Below are 22076 nucleotides of genomic sequence, written 5' to 3'. Positions count from 1 at the left end.
GTAGCCCCTGCTTGCCACAACCAGAGAAAGCGCACACGCAGTGACGAAGACCCAGCACAGCCAAAATTAAATAAATAAATAATAAAAAGAGAGACTTTTACTATATAAATATGGTATGGAGTAATTAAGAATCAGAATAACTGGTTAGAGTTCAAAGCTAAATAACTGAATTCAGATAGTAAATATTTATATGTATATGCACATATGTATACACGCACTCACACATGTATGCACACACACATTTTTCCTAAATGTCAGGCACTGTTCTAGGCATTAGATATATGGCGGGGAACAAAAGAGGTGAAATTCCTACCCCTCGAGGGGCTTATAATCTAATGGATTATTGTTTTTAAAAATAGCCAAATCATTTCAACTTTAAAAAGAAACTATGGAACACAGCACAAAGTTCATACTGAGTGAATTAAATGCAACCAATTTTTAAGTAAAATATTTGAAAATATTCCTGTGTACATATAAGCTTTTTCCAAGTAAATTAAAGAAATATTTTCATTTTAACATCAAAATGAGTGATAGCTACAAAGAAAGAGAAAAGACAAACAGGTCTTGGAAGTATAATTTATATTACAAAAGTTACTACTCTTTCTTAAAAAAAAAAAGACCTGAAAATAAAAGAACAATAACATTTTAGTGGAAATATCAATTCTGTAAGAACAATTTAAAACCATGTATTTATTAACTAACATTTATGAATTGATTATCTTGTGAGGTTTTGGGATGGAGTTGGTGGGAGAGATATTTTCTGTACTTATGAAACATGTTCCATGTCAGAGTAAGTTTTAGATCTATATATATTTTATAGGGCCAATTAAAAAATATACCTTATCAGTATTATAAACATATAAATCAACAATATAAACAAATAGTTCTAAGTCTGAAGAATACAGCTGCTATTAGCCCAAGTCTTACTCCTTATCCACACATAAAGGTTATAGAGATGAAACACATCAACTGTCATAATTTTCCCCTGCTATTTACGGTCAACCAATAATTATTCAAGCATATTCTATTACAACTTACAAAAAAATTGTTTATGTTGCTTCTGATTGTGTCCAGGTCCTGAGACACATTGAGGGACTGCTCTTTCCAATAGTTTAGAGTTTGCTGAGAAGACTCCAACCACTTGGTTAACTGATCTGAATCTCTGTTATAACTAACAGGAGCAAAGCGAGAGAGAAACGAAATAAGAAACAATATCCAACACCCGCAAATTTTCTTCTGTTTCACTGTATGATTTCTTGTGTTGACCAACTCTGGTATCCAAAAAAAAAAAAAAAATCATGATTTTGTTTAAAGGATTATATACTCTGTTTCATTCCAGGCCCCAAATCTGATGCTTCTGTCATTTTCTATGATTCTATAATGACTAATCAAGAACAAAGAGGCATTTTAAAGTCTAAAATATTCTTTTAAAAATGTATGATAGCTATACCAAAATAAACCCACAGGTAAGGAAAGAGATTATTTTTATTCATCAAATGTTCTCTATAGATTTGTGTACAATACAAATATAACCAACATTTATTATAAGCTGTTATTATTTATTATAAGCTATATAACAGCAAACTGCTGTTCACTGGATGCCAATATATCTGATAGAATGAAAATATCCAAGCAAAATGCTGTCCCTCTGGTAAACATCTAAACTTCTTTAGGTTAAGACAGCCCCCTAAGGGGCAGGGAAGAGAATCAGGTTAAACATTCTGTGTTTTCTACCTCCAAGGGGTTCAAGAGTGAAATAAGTCAGACAGAGAAAGCTAAATAGCATAAAATAATCATTTACATGAAGATTCTAAAATACGATAAAAATGAACTTATTCACAAAATCCCCTATGATTACCAAAGGGGAAAGAGGGGGAAGGATAAATTAGGAGTTTGAGATTAACATAAACACAATACTATTAATATATATAAAATAGATAAATAATAAGATCCTACTGTATAGCACAGGAAACTATATTCATTATCCTATAGTAAAGCATAATGGAAAAGAATATGAAAAAGCACACATACATATATTACTGAATCACTTTGCTATATACCAGAAATTAACACAACATTGTAACTCAAGCATACTTCAAAAAAATTTTTTATAAGATTTGAGCTGTTAAAACAAACAAACAAAAAAATTCTTTAAAGAACTCCAAAGACTTTTTCCAAACTATTCCATTAGCTAAAATTATTTTTAAGATGTAAAAAAATTTTGGAAGAGTGTAGGAAAGAGCAACATGATGACATAAAGGTAACATGTATATAATTTTATAACATAACTCCTAGTTTCCATAGAAAACTGATTACACATTATCCTGAGTCATATGAACCAACATCAGAGACTCGATCTCATTTAGCCTGGAACAGGGACCCAGTTGCCTTAGATGATCAAAAATTGTACCACAGGGGGATGACATGTGAAATGTGGCTGACTGCAGAACCCTTCTGAGGTCTTATTCCACAGCAAAACCTGACACCAATCAATCCCTAAGAAAACATACCTGAGCAGATGCTTGAGAAGCGTTTGTAGTCTGTGTAGTTCATGATCAATTTTTTTGTTTAGGGACAACCACTGCTCTTCCAGTTTTGCAATCTGGCCCTCTAGTTCAGGACAGTTTACGGATGCAACCAGCTGTTTACCTTCATTCAGAGTCTGGTAAAGCCGGGCATGCTTCTCATCCATGTTTCTTTTTATTTGCTAATAAAAATAAAGTCATAGATTGAATTACTTAAAATTAAATCAGCCAGTCAACTCACAAATATCTCATGAAAAACCTACAGTTGAGGCTACTGAAGAAATAATAACACACAGTCAATATGGAAAACAGTTTGGAGGTTCCTCAGAAAACTCAAGATAGAATGATCCAGCAATTTCACTTCTGGGCATATCATCCCTGGACAAAACTATACTTCTGGGCATATCCCTGGACAAAACTATAATGGGGGGAAGATATGTTTCCCCCATGTTCATAGTAGCAATGTTCACAATAGCCAAAACATGGAAGCAACCTAAATGTCCATCGACAGACAAATGGATAAAGAAGTCATGCTGCACGTATACAATGGGATATTACTCAGCCATAAAAAAGAGTGAAATAATGCCAACTGCAGCAACATGCCTGCAACTAAAGATAACCACACTAAGCGAAGGAAAGAGGAAGACAAATGCCATGTATCACTTATATGTGGAATATAAAATATAGCACAAACGAACCTATGTCCAAAACAGAAACAGACTCACAGACAGAAAGAATAGATCTGTGGTTGACAAGGGGGACAGAGTGGAAAGAGAAAGATGGATTGTGAGTGTGGGATTGGCAGATGAAAACTATCATATTTAGAATGTATAAAAAAGGTTCCTAATGTATAGCACAGGGAACTATATTCAGTATCCTGTGATATACCATAATGGAAAAATATGTCTATATTAAAAAAATATATATGTGTATGTAACACTTTGCTGTACAGCAGAGATTGGCACAACATTGTAAATCAACTGTACTTCAACAACAACAAAAAGAAACAATAATACTTTCCTAATCCTCAAGACTCTTGCAGTCTGCCTGAGCATAATTAACGGATTATTATCTTTCACTGACGAGAGTGTCTAGTACATTTCTCCTGCATGGACTTATACACACAGTAGGAAATGAAAATTCACAGATTTTAGAACTGATCATTTAATTCTTTCACCTAGAAACTAAAATGGTGACAGTCTTCAGGGCACAGTGAGCTTGCACAGAGGGTTTGTGTGACCTAAGGATTACTCTGAAAATCAAGAAATTTTACATAGGAATCAGGATTTCCTGTGACTCTGGGAAAACAGGAAGATCTATTATAGCAAGCTCCTTTAGAAGAGGCTGTTCTCCTGGGTTCTCCTCCACTGCTCTCCCCACCAGCCCTCAAATATCCATCCACTCAGCTGCCCTTATTTCTGTTCTCTTGTCTGGGACCCTGGAAGCATTTTACCTTGTGGGCTAGGGGTTATTCTTTAGACCCAAATAGTAGGGGGAAAAGTTCATTGTGAGATTCTTCTGAATATAAGGACTCAAGAAGCAGGAAAAAAGAGGACTTCAGAAGAATAAATTAAAGCATTACACTGCTAATTCAATTTCATGAAAAGAAAAATAAAATTCTTCAAAACTGCAAATACAGTGATCCCCTGAGGAGAACTCTCTAAAGGCAATTATCTCCCACAGTTGGGTTCAGCTGAATGACATATCCTGATAGTTACTTAAATTTAATCTTAAAAAATAAATTATGGTCAAACAGAACATTTGCCATTTTCCAATTAACTTAAGCCTTTAAAAAATTATTAAAAATTCTACCTCCAATCCCTTTCTACCACTCTAGTTGCAAATCCCTCTTCCTGCTTGAGTCTGCAGGCTAGAATAAACTGTTTAATGTTAGTTTAAAAAAATAAATGGTTCTAATTTTCTAAGCCTTCAGTGCAAGACACTTCATCTTTAGAGCATCTCTGAGAAGTTTTAATTTCCTCATTTTGTCCCCGAGAGTCAGGCTGCACTAGTCACTTGGCCCATGAGGTGACAACCAGCATTGAACACGGCCTGTTCAACTCCAGAGGTCACACAACTGACCGACCCTATATTCCCAGCCCATAGATGTCCCCCAGTCAAGATATATCCAAACTTCCCCATGACACAGAAGACTGATAACAACCTTAGGACCACTGTCAGTGAGACGGGCTTCACTAGATAATCTGTCTTCTTTTAGTCTGGCAGATGTATCTGAAAGTCTTAGAACAATTATATCATTTTTTAAAATATTTCAAGCTTAACAGAAACACAGGTTATAGTTTAAGGCAAGGGTCCCTAACCTCCTGTATGTAAAGGCTGAGGATCTGAGGTGGAGCTGACGTAATAATAGAAATAAAGTGCACAATAAATATAATGCGCTTGAATCATCTTGAAACCATCTCCTCACCCAGTCTGTGGAAAAACTGTCTTCCATGAAACTGGTCTTTGGTGCCAAAAATGTTGGGGACCACTGGTTTAAGGTATACAGCTACTCTTGGAGAAATAATCAGGCTTTTATCAGGTTGGCTAATGTGAACTGTTTCTTAATCCCACGAGGTTTTAAAGCTATATTTTCCACTGCATTCTCTCAGCTGTTTAGATGGCACCTTCTGCACCCCTAGGCTAACAAAGAATTAAAGAGCAGCTTCTTGTCCCGGAAGACTCAGATTTATGTTTGAGTTTGGCTCAACATGTGAAGATGGCGAAGAGATCAATTGAAACTTTCAAGACACCTAGAGAGCATAACCACAGCATTCCAGCCTCTGGAAAATGCTCCTTGTAGGAGCCTAAGTGCCTCCAAGGAATGGTGGTACCCTGCCAAGTAATTCATGTTTTTATTTTTCATCCAGTCTGGTTAGGCAACAAACCTGCTTTTGAAGTTTTAAAGTGGAGATTTGATAGCACACACACACAACTAACCACACAACCAGATTCTGACCACAAACATTCTAAAGTAAAAACTAAGCATTTCAAGTTTCTGTCAAAAATATTTAGAACCTGTTCTTATCTTGTAGGTCACATTCTCAATGCCACTCAAAAACCATGCTAAGGTTGTATCTTTTTTATGGCATTGAAATCTGAGACACAGACTTCGATCATAACAATACCAAATGTTACACAAGAAAAAATTTCAAGTCTGAAGTCTCTTTATAATGCTGGTGGCAGGTAACAGATTGTTGTTTTCCTCACAGGCTTTGTCCAATCAGGGCTTCACTTGTCATAAAACTAAAAATATGTTCAGAGGCCCATAGTTCGCAAAGTTCTTCTCATACTTTAGCTCATGTCCACACCTGCTGACATCCACCTCCAGAGACAGGTAGAACAAGCTTGATTACCTACATTCTATAGATAAAGACACTGAACCTTAGAGACAGAAAGCTGACAAAGTGCTAAATGAGAGAGAGTCAGGACTCAAACCAAGGTCCCAACCCCACGTCAGGCACATGGTTACGAAGAGACGCCCACAAGCAAATCTGCAGTTTTCCCAAATTCGTCTCCCTGTGAGTTGTTTGAAGAACATTTCATTTCAATTCAAATCATTCACTTCAAAATCAAGTACTTTAGTCAAAACACAATAAAAACACAAAGTGCTTCAGACCATGACTTTGATGGTTTAAGTGGAAGCAAAATACCTGGTAATATGAAATCCTTTCCACTAATCTTTCCTCCGTCTCTTCTACCAAACTCACAGAGGGCAACGTAGACATAAGAATTTCCAGGTCCTTTTCAAGAGAGGCATAGTTTTCATCAAATTCTTCCCATTTCTAGAGAATTAAGAATACATGATTACCAGGGGGTTTAGTTCCAGAAAGGGATGAAATTAATCTCCCAAGCAAAAATGAACTCTGAGACCATACAAAATTAAAGCACAGATTCCAGGGGTTTCTGAGATATAACCACCCTAATGAGAGCTCAGAGTCTGGTGGGAAACAATTCCACTTTCACTGCAGTGTGGAAAAGGTTTTAAAAAATCCAGGTGGTACTAGTGTTTTATGTTTGTCTCATCAGATCGAGTAGGGAATAATAGGATTGAGTTAAAATGATACTCTCAGCGTACGCCTCTGTGGAGATCTCAGAGGACTTTTATTACTGGGAAAGGAAGGTGCTAACCTTTAAAGTTTTTCAACAGAAGCTGATGTTAGGTTGTTCCTTAAGCTCCCTGAGCCAACTCCCAGCCCATTGAACATGACCCAACCCATTACACTAGCATGCCGCTCAAAGGAGTGGTTTGAGATGCCGTGAGCTTACACTTCAGTAGGGGAGCACTATTGCCTTCGCCAGAGTCTGCCTGGTCCCAGCACTCTGATTCCAGAGAAGCCCACCTCTGGGGCCTTAACCCTCAACAGAGCTTATGAGACAAAATACTACGTGCTGGAAAATGAACCACCTCACTAATTTTCCTACCGAGTGAAACAGTGGGTCACCTGAAAGTTAGGGACACTCACTGGACTCATGGAGTCTTTTTCTTTTTTTTAACTTAACTCATAATTTATTTGGCTGTGCTGCATGGCATGTAGGATCTTAGGTTCCTGACTAAGGATCAAGCCTGTGCCCCCTACCTTGGAAGCCCAGAGTCTTAACCACTGGACCAAGAGGGAAGTCACTCATGGAATCTTTTTCTTTTTATAAACACCATGAACTATTACTATAAACACCAACTTGACATACTATTAGAAAATTAATTTTATTAGCATAAAATAATTTCATATCTTACCACATTAAAAAGTTGAGTATTTCTTTATTTTATGTAATAAATATACACTGTGTTTAAGAAGTTAAAGGTGGAAAAAACCTTAAAACTGAGAAAGAGCTTTATGTAACTTTTTAACTTTATGTAACTTTTTAGTTTTCTTTTTAAAAAAATTAATTCATTAGTTATTTTTTGGAGGCTAATTACTTTACAATATTGTATTGGTTTTGCCATGCATTGACATGGATCTCCCACAGGTGTATACATGTTCCCCATCCTGAACCCTCCCCCTACCTCCCTCCTCATCCCATCCCTCTGGGTCATCCCAATGCACTAGCCCCAAGCATCCTGTATCATGCATTAAACCTGGACTGGTGATTTGTTTCACATATGATATTTTACATGTTTCAATGCCATTCTCCCAGATCATCCCACCATCGCCCTCTCCCACAGGGTCCAAAAGACTGTTCTATACATCTGTGTTTCTTTTGCTGTCTCGCATACAGGGTTACCGTTACCATCTTTCTAAATTCCGTATATATGCGTTAGTATACTGTATTGGTGTTTTCCTTTCTGGCTTACTTCACTCTGTATAATAGGCTCCAGTTTCATCCACCTCATTAGAACTGATTCAAATGCATTCTTTTTAATGGCTGAGTAATACTCCATTGTGTATATGTACCACAGCTTTCTCATCCATTCGTCTGCTGATGGACATCTAGGTTGCTTCCATGTCCTGGCTATTATAAACAGTGCTGCGATGAACATTGGGGTACATGTCTCTTTCAGTTCTGGTTTCCTTGGTGTGTATGCCCAGCAGTGGGATTGCTGGGTCATATGGCATGTCTATTTCCAGTTTTTTAAGGAATCTCCACACTGTTCTCCATAGTGGCTGTACTAGTTTGCATTCCCACCAACAGTGTAAGAGAGTTCCCTTTTCTCCACACCCTCTCCAGCATTTATTGCTTGTAGATTTTTGGATAGCAGCCATTCTGACTGGCATGAGATGGTACCTCATTGTGGTTTTGATTTGCATTTCTCTGATGATGAGTGATGTTGAGCATCTTTTCATGTGTTTGTTAGCCATCTGTATGTCTTCTTTGGAGAAATGTTTGTTTAGTTCTTTGGCCCATTTTTTGATTGGGTCATTTACTTTTCTGGAATTGAGTTGCAGGAGTTGCGTGTATATTTTTGAGTTAGTTGTTTGTCAGTTGCTTAGTTTGCTCTTATTTTCTCCCATTCTGAAGGCTGTCTTTTCACCTTGTTTATAGTTTCCTTTGTTGTGCAAAAGCTTTTAATTTTAATTAGGTCCCATTTGTTTATTTTTACTTTTATTTCCAATATTCTGGGACATGGGTCATAGAGGATCCTGCTGTGATTTATGTTGGAGAGTGTTTTACCTGTGTCTTCCTCTAGGAGTTTTATAGTTTCTGGCCTTATGTTTAGACCTTTAATCCATTTTGAGCTTATTTTTGTGTATGGTGTTGTAAAGTGTTCTAGTTTCATTTTTTTTAAAAGTCGTTGGCCAGTTTTCCCAGCACTACTTGTTAAAGAGATTATCTTTAATCCATTGTATATTCTTGCCTCCTTTGTCGAAGACAAGGTGTCCATAGGTGCATGTATTTATCTCTGGGCTTTCTATTTTGTCCCATTGATCTATATTTCTGTCTTTGTGTCAGTACCATACTGTCTTGATGACTGTGGCTTTGTAGTAGAGCCTGAAGTCAGGCAGGTTGATTCCTCCAGTTCCATTCTTCTTTCTTAAGATTGCTTTGGCTATTCGAGGTTTTTTGTATTTCCATACAAATTGTGAAATTATTTGATCTAGTTCTGTGAAAAATACTGTTGGTAGCTTGATAGGGACTGCATTGAATCTATAGATTGCTTTGGGTAGCATACTCATTTTCACTATATTGATTCTTCCAATTCATGAACACGGTATATTTCTCTATCTATTAGTGTCCTCTTTGATTTGTTTCACCAGTGTTTTATAGTTTTCTATGTATAGGTCTTTTGTTTCTTTAGGTAGATATATTCCTAAGTATTTTATTCTTTTCGTTGCAATGGTGAATGGAATTGTTTCCTTAATTTCTCTGTTTTCTCATTGTTAGTGTAAAGGAATGCAAGGGATTTCTGTGTATTGATTTTATATCCTGCAACTTTACTATATTCACTAATTAGCCCTAGTAATTTTCTGGTGGAATCTTTAGGGTTTTCTATGTAGAGGATCATGTTGTCTGCAAACAGTGAGAGTTTTACTTCTTCTTTTCCAATCTGGATTCCTTTTATTTCTTTTTCTGCTCTGATTGCTGTGGCCAAAACTTCCAAAACTATGTTGAATAGTAGTGTTGAGAGTGGGCACCCTTGTCTTGTTCCTGACTTTAGGGGAAATGTTTTCAATTTTTCACCATTGAGGATAATGTTTGCTGTGGGTTTTTCATATATAGCTTTTATTATGTTGAGGTATGTTCCTTCTATTCTTGCTTTCTGGAGGGTTTTTATCATAATGGATGTTGATATCTGTCAAAGGCTTTCTCTGCATCTATTGAGATAATCATATGGTTTTTATTTTTCAATTTGTTAATGTGGTGTATTACATTGATTGATTTGCAGATATTGAAGAATCCTTGCATCCCTGGGATAAAGCCCACTTGGTCATGATGTATGATCATTTTAATATGTTGTTGGATTTTGTTTGCTAGAATTTTGTTAGGGATTTTTGCATCTATGTTCATCAGTGATATTGGCCTGTAGTTTTCTTTTTTTGTGTGGAATCTTTGTCAGGTTTTGGTATTAGGGTGATGGTGGCCTCATAGAATGAGTTTGGAAGTTTACCTTCCTCTGCAATTTTCTGGAAGAGTTTGAGTAGGATAGGTGTTAGCTCTTCTCTAAATTTTTGGTAGAACTCAGCTGTGAAGCCATCTGATCCTGGGCTTTTGTTTGCTGGAAGATTTCTGATTACAGTTTCAATTTCCATGCTTGTGATGGGTCTCTTAAGATTTTCCATTTCTTCCTGGTTCAGTTAAGGAAAGTTGTACTTTTCTAAGAATTTGTCCATTTCATCCACATTGTCCATTTTATTGGCATAGAGTTGTGGATAGTAGTCTCTTATGATCCTTTGTATTTGTGTGTTGTCTGCTGTGAACTCTCTATTTTCATTTGTAATTTTGTTGTTTTGATTTTTCTCCCTTTGTTTCTTGATGAGTCTGGCTAATGGTTTGTCAATTTTATTTAACTTCTCAAAGAACCAGCTTCTGGCTTTGTTGATTTTTGCTATGGCCTCTTTTGTTTCTTTTGCATTTATTTCTGCCCTTTTAAGATTTCTTTGCTTCTACTAACCCTGGGATTCTTCATTTCTTCCTTTTCTAGTTGCTTTAGGGGTAGAGTTAGGTTATTTATTTGACTTTTTTCTTATTTCTTGAGGTGAGCCTGTATTGCTATGAACCTGCTCCTTAGCACTGCTTTTACAGTGTCCCATAGGTTTTGGGTTGTTGTATTTTCATTTTCATTCGTTTCTATACATACTTTGATTTCTTTTGTGATTTCTTCTGTGATTTGTTGGTTATTCAGCAGCGTGTTGTTCAGCCTCCATATGTTGGAATTTTTAATAGTTTTTCTCCAGTAATTGACATCTAATCTTACTGCACTGTGGTCAGAAAAGATGCTTGGAATGATTTCAATTTTTTTGAATTTACCAAGGCTAGATTTATGGCCCAGGATGTGAGCTATCCTGGATAAGGTTCCATGAGCACTTGAGAAAAAGGTGAAATTCATTGTTTTGGGGTGAAATGTCCTATAGATATCAAGTCAGTCTAACTGGTGTATTGTATCATTTAAAGTTTGTGTTCTCATTAATTTTCTGTTTAGTTGATCTCTCCACAGGTGTGTGTGGGTTATTAAAGTCTCCCACTATTATTGTGTTATTAATTTCCCCTTTCATGCTTGTTAGCATTTGTCTTACATATTGCGGTGCTCCTATGTTGGGTGCATATATATTTATAATTGTTATATCTTCTTCTTGGATTGATCCTTTGATCATTATGTAGTGTCCTTCTTTGTCTCTTTTCACAGCCTTTGTTTTAAAGTCCACTTTATCCGATATGAGTATTGCTACTCCTGCTTTCTTTTGGTCTCTGTTTGCATGGAATATCTTTTTCCAGCCCTTCACTTTCAGTCTGTATGTGTCCCTTGTTTTGAGGTGGGTCTCTTGTAGACAACATATATAGGGGTCTTGTTTTTGTATCCGTTCAGCCAGTCTTTGTCTTTTGGTTGGGGCATTCAACCCATTTACATTTAAGGTAATTATTGATAAGTATGATCCTGTTGCCATTTACTTTATTGTTTTGGGTTCAAGTTTATACACCCTTTCTGTGTTTCCTGTCTAGAGAAGATCCTTTAGCATTTGCTGGAGAGCTGGTTTGGTGGTGCTGAATTCTCTCAGCTTTTGCTTGTCTGTAAAGCTTTTGATTTCTCCTTCATATTTGAATGAGATCCTTGCTGTGTACAGTAATCTGGGCTGTAGGTTATTTTCTTTCATCACTTTAAGTATGTCTTACCATTCCCTTCTGGACTGAAGAGTTTCTATTGAAAGATCAGCTGTTATCCTTATAGGAATCCCCTTGTGTATTATTTGTTGTTTTTCCGTTGCTGCTTTTAATATTTGTTCTTTGTGTTTGATCTTTGTTAATTTGATTAATATGTGTCTTGGGGTGTTTCACCTTGGGTTTATCCTGTTTGAGACTCTCTGGGTTTCTTGGACTTGGGTGACTATTTCCTTCCCCATTTTAGGGAAGTTTTTAACTATTATCTCCTCAAGTATTTTCTCATGGCCTTTCTTTTTGTCTTCTTCTTCTGGGATTCCTATGATTCGAATGTTGGGGTGTTTAACATTGTCCCAGAGGTCTCTGAGGTTGTCCGCATTTCTTTTAATTCTTTTTTCCTCTTTGTTTCATTTATTTCTACCATTCTATTTTCTACCTCACTAATCCTATCTTCTGCCTCTGTTATTCTACTGTTGGTTCCCTCCAGAGTGTTTTTTATCTCATTTATTGCATTATTCATTATACACTGACTCTTTTTTATTTCTTCGAGGTCCTTGTTAAACATTTCTTGCATCTTCTCGATCTTTGTCTCCAGCCTATTCAGCTGTGATTCCATTTTGTTTTCAAGATTTTGGATAATTTTCACTATCATTATTCAGAATTCTTTATCAGGTAGATTTTCTATCTCCTCCTCTTTGGTTTGGTGGGCATTTATCCTGTTCCTTTACCTGCTGGGTATTTCTCTGCTTTTTCATCTTGTTTATATTGCTGTATTTGGGGGTGGCCTTTCCATATTCTGGCAGTTTGTGGTTCCTCTTTTTGTCGAGTTTCCTCACTGTGGGTGGGGTTGGACGTGTGGCTTGTCAAGGTTTCCTGGTTAGGGACGCTTGCATCGGTGTTCTGGTGGGTGGAGCTGGATTTCTTCTCCCTGGAGTGCACTCAAGTGTCCAATAATGAGTTTTGAGATGTCAGTAGGTTTGGTGTGACTTTGGGCAGCCTGTATATTGAAGCTCAGGGCTATGTTCCTGTGCTGCTGGAGAATTTGCACAGTATGTCTTTCTTTGGAGTTGTTGGCCCTTGGGTGGTGCTTGGTTTCAGTGTAGGTATGGAGGCATTTGATGAGCTCCTATTGATTAATGTTCCCTGGAGTCAGGAGTTCTTTGGTGTTCTCAGGATTTGGACTTTGTCTCCTGCCTCTGGTTTTCGTATTCTTACAGGAGCCTCAAGACTTCTCCATCTGCTTTCGAAGACAATGGGCTGCCTTTTTGGGTGCCTGATGTCCTCTGCCAGCATTCAGAAGTTGTTTAGTGGAATTTTCTCAGCATTCAAATGTTCTTTCAATGAAGTTGTGGAGGAGAAAGTGGTCTCCCCATCCTATTCCTCCACCATCTTAGGACCGCCTCCCTTAACTTTTTTCTTTGAATCAGGACAGAACTGGCATAAATATACTTCAGCAACAGAACATCTGGGCTTGTCCTCTTCAGGATGCACAGTTTCAGAACCACTGATGTTTCATGAATGATCTCATTGAAGATCTCAAAGTGCTTCTCATTTTGTTTATTTGTACACAGCCCTTGAAGGCAGAAAGACCCTGTGCCATCCCTAATTGATGTATAGGAAATCTCAGCTAATATTTCACTGGGGGAGCAGCAGTAGGAGCTGGAACAGGATACATGTTCCTCATTGCTGATTCTCACTTAACTACTGCTTAATAATAACCAGATACTTGCTTTCGAACCTAGAGGTGGTGGTTGAAAATCCAGAATTCCTGGCTTAAGTACAAAATGTATGAAAGCCACATACCTGCAGTAAACTCTGTAGCTTTATTCCATATTGATGTGACTTTTCTTCTAGCAATTTAACTTCTTTGACTTGTTCTGCCCCAAATGTTTCTTTCTTTTGCATTAAAGAAGGAAGCATTTTGTTGGAATATGTTTGGATCAAGAGCATGTCAGCAACAAGCTTCTGGAAAAAAAGCTGTGAAATGAGATGTTGACATTTATTTATTTTTACACTGTGAAAAGCCTTAAAATTCAAGTTTTTTCAGCATGTTATACTGTCATATTTACTTTCTACTCTGAAATTCCAGGACAGCCATGTAGAGTCCAAATCATGAGAAAACAAACCAAAAATTGCCTATGTATCCATGTCATCAAGTATTAATGGAATTTTAACAAATCACAATGAAAAATTACCCCTGGTAATATTTTCCCCAAAACTATCAATACTAAAGGGCCAATATTATTAATTAGGCAATTAAAATCTCCAGTGCGATCTTCCTATATCAGAAATTCCAATTTTTAAGAAACTTTTTTTTTTAAATTTTTACCAAAATGTAGATGCTGATTTGGCTGATTGGTTTCAAGACAATAAATTGGATGAATAAATACGTGAGCCCAAGAAATTCACATCCCATATTCAATAGCCAGGGGTTTCTAAACTTTGGTTCTAACTTCTACTCAATACAATAGTTAAATAAAGGAAATTTCTTGATGGGGGTCTATTGGGATTCTGGTTGGTCAAAGCTCCTAGAATAGCACTTTAAGACCTTTAAAGAGAAAGGCTTTCCTTCACATGGCTCACCATTTATAGCCAGTTGCCCCCTCTAATTATTTTGAGGGGCCTCTTATTAGGTGAATCCCTTTTCTTGTTCCCTGAAAGGGATACATAAAAGGGTCTACCATAAGCTTTGAGACATTCTATATATCAGTTAATATATTTTCTCCTCTTCCCCTCCATTCTTTATACAATATTTACCTTTGGATTTTTCTTAAAGTCTACTTATCAAAAATGACTTCAGCTTGTTGAAGGCAGGAACTGTACCCTTCACATTTATTATCAGCACTTAAATTACTACATATCTCTTGTTGGTTATCATGAAGTTTTGTTTAATGAAATGAATGGAAAACAAAAGGATTTACTGTAGCATTACACTACATATACATTTGTAATTTATTTATTTCTTTTGATTTCAGTTCTCAGTAAGGCCTTTCCTAACCTCCTGAATTCAACTCCCTCTATTAAATGCTCTTAAAGTATGTATCTCAATTTCAATTTTAAATTTGTTTGAATCGCTCCTTGACAAAAATGTCTTCTCAATCAACTAAAAGCTCCATAAATGTTAAGAATTATGTCTATTTTCACCCACAATTATATTCTAGAGTTTAGCAGAGTTCTTGGTACATGGTGTAATACATGTTTGTTTAAAGAATAAAGGAATGATGTATATTTCACCAAGGAAGGACATGTATGCTCTCTGTTCACATTCAGAATAACTTACAGTCTATGAAAAGGTGTTCTGACCCATGTGTCTTACCTTGTGACTTTGTATTTGAGCCTGTAGGGCAACTTTACTTTTGGTTTGTTGTAAGTGGTCATGAGCAAGCTTTTCCTTTCCGATATGCACCAGTTCCACCATGCCTTGCAACAGAGCATCTTGCTGGCTCTCAGTGATGAAAGGGCAGCTGAGTTCTGTGTACCTGGCTCTCAGGAGTCCCCATGTACTGTCAAGAACATCCTGAAAAGAAAGAACAGGTGTGCACAAACATTTCCACCCAACCATGAAAATAACCCAAATAAAGAACATATTTAAATTTCCATGGAGAGCTTCCCAGGTGGCTTTGTGGTAAAGATTCCACCTGCCAATGCTGGAGATGCAGGAGATGTGGGGCCTGGGCCAGGAAGATCCCCTGGAGAAGGGAATGGCAACCCACTCATATTCTTGCCTGGGAAATCCCTTGGACAGAAGAGACTGGTGGGCCACAGTCCATGGGGTCACAAAGAGTTGGACAAGACTGAGTGAGCACACAGTGCATAAATTTCCTTGCTAGAAGAAAAATGCCTAACTTTTTATAATCATAGTAATTTATGGATTGAATATTTTCTGCTCATAATACCTCTAATTTGTAAACCTCCTGGAGTAGAACATAAGGTAAATGAAGCCTCTCTCCTTCATCTCTTAGTTTTGCCACTCGGCTCTCAGAGTTCTGCAGCTCCACTGTATATGCATCCATTTTCTAAAGAGAGAGACAACACACAAAAATAAGCTGTTTAATAAGTCAGGAATATACATAGTCACTTAAAAAGAATTAAATGATATAGAAAAGAACTAAGGGAAAAATGACAGTGCTACTTCTCCTCCATCCTCTCCAGTTCTCCCCAAAGATCCACAGTTGATGGTCTATCTCTAGTGTATTCAAAGCATGTACTGAGAAGAGGTATACATTCATATCCTGAAATGCACTGGATTGCACATGTCATTGGATTCTACAGTTTGTACCTTACTTATCAGCTCCTCAGCATTTAGTCACAGCAGTACAAACTAATCTAGAGCCTTTTAAACAGACACAGTAAGGCTGCTCACTGCTTTAGTAACAGTCGGTTCAAAATGGACTTTTGGGCTATTTAGAGTCTTTTAATTGAAGCAGTGCTGCCAGGTCTCTCCTCAAATATTCATATACATATTTATCTTTATGCACTTGTCTTATTTCTTTAGGATAAGTACAAACCCAGAACATAGAACCGTGGCCTGAACACACTAGGTCAATTGACACTTGCTGTATAAGTGAATGGAGCTGCTGGATGAAGAGCGTTTAGACTTACAATTCTGATATGTAGCCAAATGATCTCTAGATGTTGGGAGTAGTCAGCACCCCTCCCAAGAGGACGAGGGTCTCATTTCTCAACAACCTTCCCAACACTGCACAGACTTGTGTTTTAGGGAGTGATTCACACGCACAGGAAACTTATGGTGCTTGTGCAGACTTATGGAGTCTTTTATGCAGGAGACTCTCTGGTTCAAGGTTAAGTCAGTTTGAATGATTTTCACTTGATTACCTGAAGCTGTTCATCAATAGTCTGGCCACTAATTTCATTCAAAGATTGTTGCAAAGATGTCTTATTCTTAACAAGTTGATCATATAATCGTTTTATTTCATTCTGTATAAAAAGATAAATGGAGAAAAGTGAGAATCTCATTTAGAGCTTTGGAACCTTTTAAAAAATTTAGCTGTCCTTTAATTTCTGAGCTATCAGAAATTTCAGACATATGTCAAAATAGGGGAAGCCCTGCATGATCATCATCCATCAGCCTTAGCAATTACTGATGCCTTGTAGCTGGTTGTCACTCTTCTGCCCCATCCCCTGAGCTTTCTTGACTGCACCTGACTTCCCTTCCCTCAGATTATTTGAAGCAAGTCCAAGATATCATATTATTTTATTAGTATATATTTCAGTATGTATCTCTACATGACAAAGATTCCTCCCTTTAAAAATATCACAATAATAATTCCTTAGCATTATTAACTACCCAGGCAACGTTCACATTTCCCTAATTGCCTATATTTTCTCCTTTTGGTTTGCTTGAATTGGGATCTAAATGAGGTCCAATAGGTGCAGCGGATTCATGTGTCTTAAATCCCTCATAATCTGCTGGCCCCCTGCCCATCTCTCCTTTTTGTTTCTGAGATCTTTTTGTGTGGGGGGGGAGGGAGGCAATGGTAGAAAAAAAATGGGCTACCTATCCTCTACTGCCTGTATATGGCTGACTGCACTCCCTTCGCACCACTTACCATTTTCTTCCCTTGTGTCTATATGACTTGGATTCTAGAGACTTGATCAGATTCAGGTTTGATTTTACAGTGAAGACTCCTTCCTAAGTAGTGGTGTGTTTCATTTCCTTTTCACTAGACAATTTCTAGCAGCTTCCTAACTAGTCCAGCTGCCTCAAGTCTCTGTTCCAATCCTCATTAGACAATTGCCAGCTGGATCTACCAGAAACGTACACGGACTGTAATACCTTTGTTCAAAAACTTTAATAGCTCCTCCTTACCTGGGAATCCTCCCAGGTCACACTTTTCGTGGTTGAATGTCATACAGGAAAGAAGCATTACTTTAGCTCAACCTAACAAATTCATACCTGAGATTTTGGAAAGGACCTCGCTTTCAAATGGTCTCTAGCCATGAGCAGCTGAACTGACTTAAAGACCTTCATAGAAAGAGTCTCTCTGCTTTCCTTAGCAATTCCCATTCGTGAATGCCTCTGGGTAGAGGAACGAATGAAGATCATAGGTCTGTTCTGTCACCTAACACTATGCCAAAGCAGCCCAGTGCCCAGACTCGTACCTGATAACTGCGGGTATAGTCGAGGCCAGCTTTCAGAGCCTTGCTTCTAGAGGCAGCTCTGGCCTGGGTGTGCTCCAGGTAGACTTGGAGGTTATCAAAACAGTCAAGGAACTGGCTGGCATTCTTGCCAGGCTGAGTCATGGCTTTTGAAAGATCATTCTTCTTGTCACTCATAGCTAAGTAAAGTTTTTTCAACTCAAGAGCCAGTGTCTGCAAAGTGGAGAGGAAGAAAGACATCGTGAACAAGTTCTGACCTTAAGAGAGGTTTCAGTTCTGGCTAACCAGTGGGCTGCCTGCAGTGACAGCCAACACACATGCTTGATGGATGCTCCCTACCTCGTAGTGAACCTGCTGGGTACCAACATCCCCTCTGAAGAGCCCAGGTGTCTGCAGCATCTCCTCCACACTGCCCAGGCACTGGATGAGGGTCTGAAACAGTTCGAATAATTTCTTATCCAGATTCATGTACGTTTCTTCTGACATGTTTTCCTGAATCAAGAGAAGTAAAGGAAAAACGGAAATCACTAAGATTCTTTGCCTTCCTAAGCATATTTTCCCTGGTTTCCATTATAGTTAACCATTCATGTTATGTTTTTTAAAAATAATTAATCATTTCAAATACTCTGTGAACTAGGTAGCAGAATAAATAAATAAAATTAAGATGTTAATTCTGAGAGAAACAAATTAAAGAAACTCAGTGTTAGGTATTGAGTTGACTACTGAATAGAATTAAAAGGTCAATCAAAAGATGGACTTCTTTAGTGGGGCCATCCAGCTGGAAGTGTGAAAGTGTTAGTCACTCAGTCGTGTTCAACTCTTCGTGACCCATGGACTGTAGCCCACCAGGCTCCTCTCTTCATGGAATTCTCCAGGCAAGAACACTGGAGCGGGTTGCCATTTCCATCTCCAGGGGATCTTCCTGACCCAGGGATCAAACCTGGGTCTCCTGCATTGCAGGCAGATTCTTTACTGTCAGAGCCACCAGGGAAGTGTGGTCCCAGATAAATCGTACTACCCCTCTTCCCACTGTTCTGTGTCTCCCATATTTCAATGTAGGAGAAAGTCGGTTAACGACACCAAGGATGGCCTGAAGAAAGAAGTCAAGAAACTTGAAGGGGTTCATTAGAAAGAGGAACAGTATCTTAAAGACAGGGATGGTACAGCATGGTGACTGTAAGTCAATTAGGAGCCTGCCAAACCTATTAATCACCCAGTGTGGGCTGTTTCCTACTGTTTTCTTTGATGGATACCTAAGCTATCCGGCACACCATCTCAGTGTTAAGCCTACTCAAGGTTGGAAACCCTGCTGCTACTCCCTCCCTCCACCTCTCCTCAGCCTTGCAATCCCAGAGCCCCAATGCAGACAGTATTAATAGATCACGATCCTTGTTCCTGCCAATCCTAGACTCAGGTTTAGAAGCCTTTGTATGTGGAATTCTATGCAGCCACTACCAAATTTACCAGAGTCAGTAACAGATAAATTCTATTTGCAATTCTAGGACTCTTTCAAGCGTACATCCTATTATTTGTTCAGTAAGGAAAATTATGGGCTTCCCAGCTGGGTCAGTGGTAAAGAATTTGCCCGCCAATGCTGGAGATGCAGGAGACGCAGGTTCGATCTCTAGGTCGGGAAGATTCCCTGGAGGAGGAAATGGCAACCCACTCCAGTATTCTTGTCTGAGAAACCCCATGAATAGAGGAGCCTGATAGCCCATGAGCAAGAGTCTGACATAACCTAGTGACTGCGCACACTCCTTGGATGCTGGCTCTGAGGGTAAGTTGAAGAGTCCACCAAAGAAGATTATGACCAATTTACAGTATCACATTTCCCTTCATTTTTGTTACTGCAATGAGGAATATATATAATAGGCAGCTGCTACCTGTGCCTGAAGGTTATTTGCTTCTTGACGCAGGTCTTCAAGCTGGGTGGTGTAAGTTTTCAGTTCTTCGGTTGTTGGGTATCTAAAGTTATACACAGTCACACTGGGTAGAACACTCATATTTGTGGTAACCTACATTTGAAAAAGGGAAATACTATTATGAAAAGTTTGAGATCCTATTAATGTAAAACATCAAAAATGCCTTAACATGCTATCTTCTGAATTTATCTTCTTGGTAAGTATTTTTGTCTATCTTGTCATTTAAAAGAAAAAAGTGATTTAATTAAAATTTAAATATTTTGGACAGCTTTGAAAAGTCATGACAGGCTTTACTTAGACACTTGAGGGTCCATTTAGATTTAAAAAAAAGGGAAAAGAAATGATAATTTGAAAAATAGGGTAAATCCACTAATCTTTCAATCTGTGGCCATGCTACTGGACTTCCACGGTTAGCTCTTTCTTTCCCTGTTTACTGGCATATTCCTGGCACACAGCCAACTCTTAAATAGTATACAGTAACCTCCAGGGGCAGATCTGCATCTTGATTTGTTATTGAAAAGCCAAATTAGTACTGAAAATGAGCTGCGACTTCAGAAGGGGGAATGACTCAGAGTTAATTTCTTTGCTAAATTGGAAAACTAACATAAAGGAACAGGATGGGGTGGTAGATGGACTCTGCTGGGGTGGGAGGGTGGAGAAAGAGGGATGGTATTCTATTCTGGAAAAAGAACCACATACATGTTATAGCGTGTATGACAAGGGGAAACCAAGACTAAAGTCCTCCCAATGAATTCAATTCAACTTTATTTGGTCAAATAAGGTTCTTCACAGAATAGCAGAGAACTGAAAAAGTTCCCACCACACTGGGGAATTGGGAAACCACTGGTAACCATTGCCTGGGTAGTTTGAGTGCAAAACGGAAGGCACAAGCTTGACTGCTGGGAGCAACGGTGCTATTCTGTTCATGGGCTCCCTGTTTAGAGAGACACGCATCAGTAGCTGGCATGGTAAGACAAACATCATAATGGCAAAGATCAGGTATGCTAAGGTGTGTTGGTGAGAATACCTATAGACGGTGCCATCGGCATAGGGACAAGCACACTGCAGATTTCAAATAATCTCTTTATGAATGAGTGACACTCATATAGCACTATATCATTTTCAAGTGTTTTCTTTAAAATATATATTATTCATTCCTTTATTCATTCAATATATAGTAACCAAGATTTTATGATGCTCCAGTTTCTGCTCCAGGCACTCACATGTGAACCAGGCACACACAATCTTTCTTCTCATGCTGTCTAATGGGGAATAAGACAAACAAGCGGGTGTATAGTTTAGTAACAGCTATGAGCGAGGAAGCCCATGGTGCTACAGAAGCAAAAAGGGAAGTGCAGATTTCCAGAAAGATGCAAAGAGGATAGCCAAGTATGAAAATCTATCTGGCATCTTTGCTTTCTAAAAATAAATAAATCGCTTTCTGGAAATAATGCAGAACACACATGTGTGTTTAATGAATGCTTGTTGGCTTTTCAAAGGTAAACACGTTTATTTACACTGTGTGTACATACATACTGACCTGGGGCTGTACAAGCTGAGAGAGAGGGAGCCTTAATTTTGATGAGAGTTCATGGTGTAAATATTGCCACTTATCTCCACTTTGGCCCTGGGTTGACAAGATCAAGTCTGGAGCATCATTTTTGGGGCTAGATGTCTTAGTGCTTTTAAAGGAAAACAAAAGGTGAAAAGAATAATCAATGTAAAAAAATTATATTACATCCAGACAGAGTTTTATAAGTAATATTAAAAGAAACATTAATTCTCCCAACTACAAAACTACTGAATGTCCAATTCTTTAAAAATATTTTACCTTGCAGATGATGTCTGAGTTGTATCTTTATCATGCTGGCAATACTGGGGCCATGTTTTGTTAGCATTAAATTCTATGAATTTGATTAAATCTTTCTGTTCCATTGGTTTTAACTCCAAAACCTATAATTGAATAAGATTCAAATGGTCCAATCAATCAAGGTTTTCATTTAGTACACAAGGGTTTCTTCTGTTGAGATCATCAGATTTGAAACCACTTCCTAAATCATTATTTACTATCTCTTGTTCTTGTTAATATTTATTTTTCAAAACTTATTCAAAATATTTAGACAACAACCACGCATTTTTTAACATATACTACACACAAGGAAAATCACCCCAAAAATACAAACACATTTTGAAATAGGGAAAGAAGTGCTGCAGTTGCAGAGGCATATACCTGCTCGGTTTAAGATGCATGTTAACA

At 37.9% G+C, this 22076-nt stretch overlaps 1 protein-coding gene across 1 annotated transcript in view; it reads right to left on the bottom strand.

Moving 5' to 3' along the window:
* The window catches only part of SYNE2 (spectrin repeat containing nuclear envelope protein 2), a 270474-nt gene that overhangs the window by 74028 nt on the left and 174370 nt on the right, over positions 1 to 22076 (bottom strand). Inside the window, exons 68-79 of the mRNA XM_052647219.1 lie at positions 21651 to 21772; positions 21360 to 21501; positions 19781 to 19912; positions 18237 to 18389; positions 17901 to 18110; positions 16614 to 16715; positions 15674 to 15793; positions 15094 to 15294; positions 13581 to 13754; positions 6179 to 6310; positions 2511 to 2707; positions 1039 to 1171 (exon numbers count right to left, since the gene is read on the bottom strand). Coding sequence (XP_052503179.1) covers positions 1039 to 1171; positions 2511 to 2707; positions 6179 to 6310; positions 13581 to 13754; positions 15094 to 15294; positions 15674 to 15793; positions 16614 to 16715; positions 17901 to 18110; positions 18237 to 18389; positions 19781 to 19912; positions 21360 to 21501; positions 21651 to 21772 — 1818 coding nt within the window. The remainder of the gene's footprint in view (positions 1 to 1038; positions 1172 to 2510; positions 2708 to 6178; positions 6311 to 13580; positions 13755 to 15093; positions 15295 to 15673; positions 15794 to 16613; positions 16716 to 17900; positions 18111 to 18236; positions 18390 to 19780; positions 19913 to 21359; positions 21502 to 21650; positions 21773 to 22076) is intronic.

This window comes from Budorcas taxicolor, chromosome 10 (genome assembly GCF_023091745.1).
Source record: "Budorcas taxicolor isolate Tak-1 chromosome 10, Takin1.1, whole genome shotgun sequence".
In the NCBI taxonomy this organism is placed as follows: domain Eukaryota; kingdom Metazoa; phylum Chordata; class Mammalia; order Artiodactyla; family Bovidae; genus Budorcas; species Budorcas taxicolor.
Note: the sequence above shows the minus strand (reverse complement) of the source record. Positions and strands in the feature narration are given on the sequence as shown.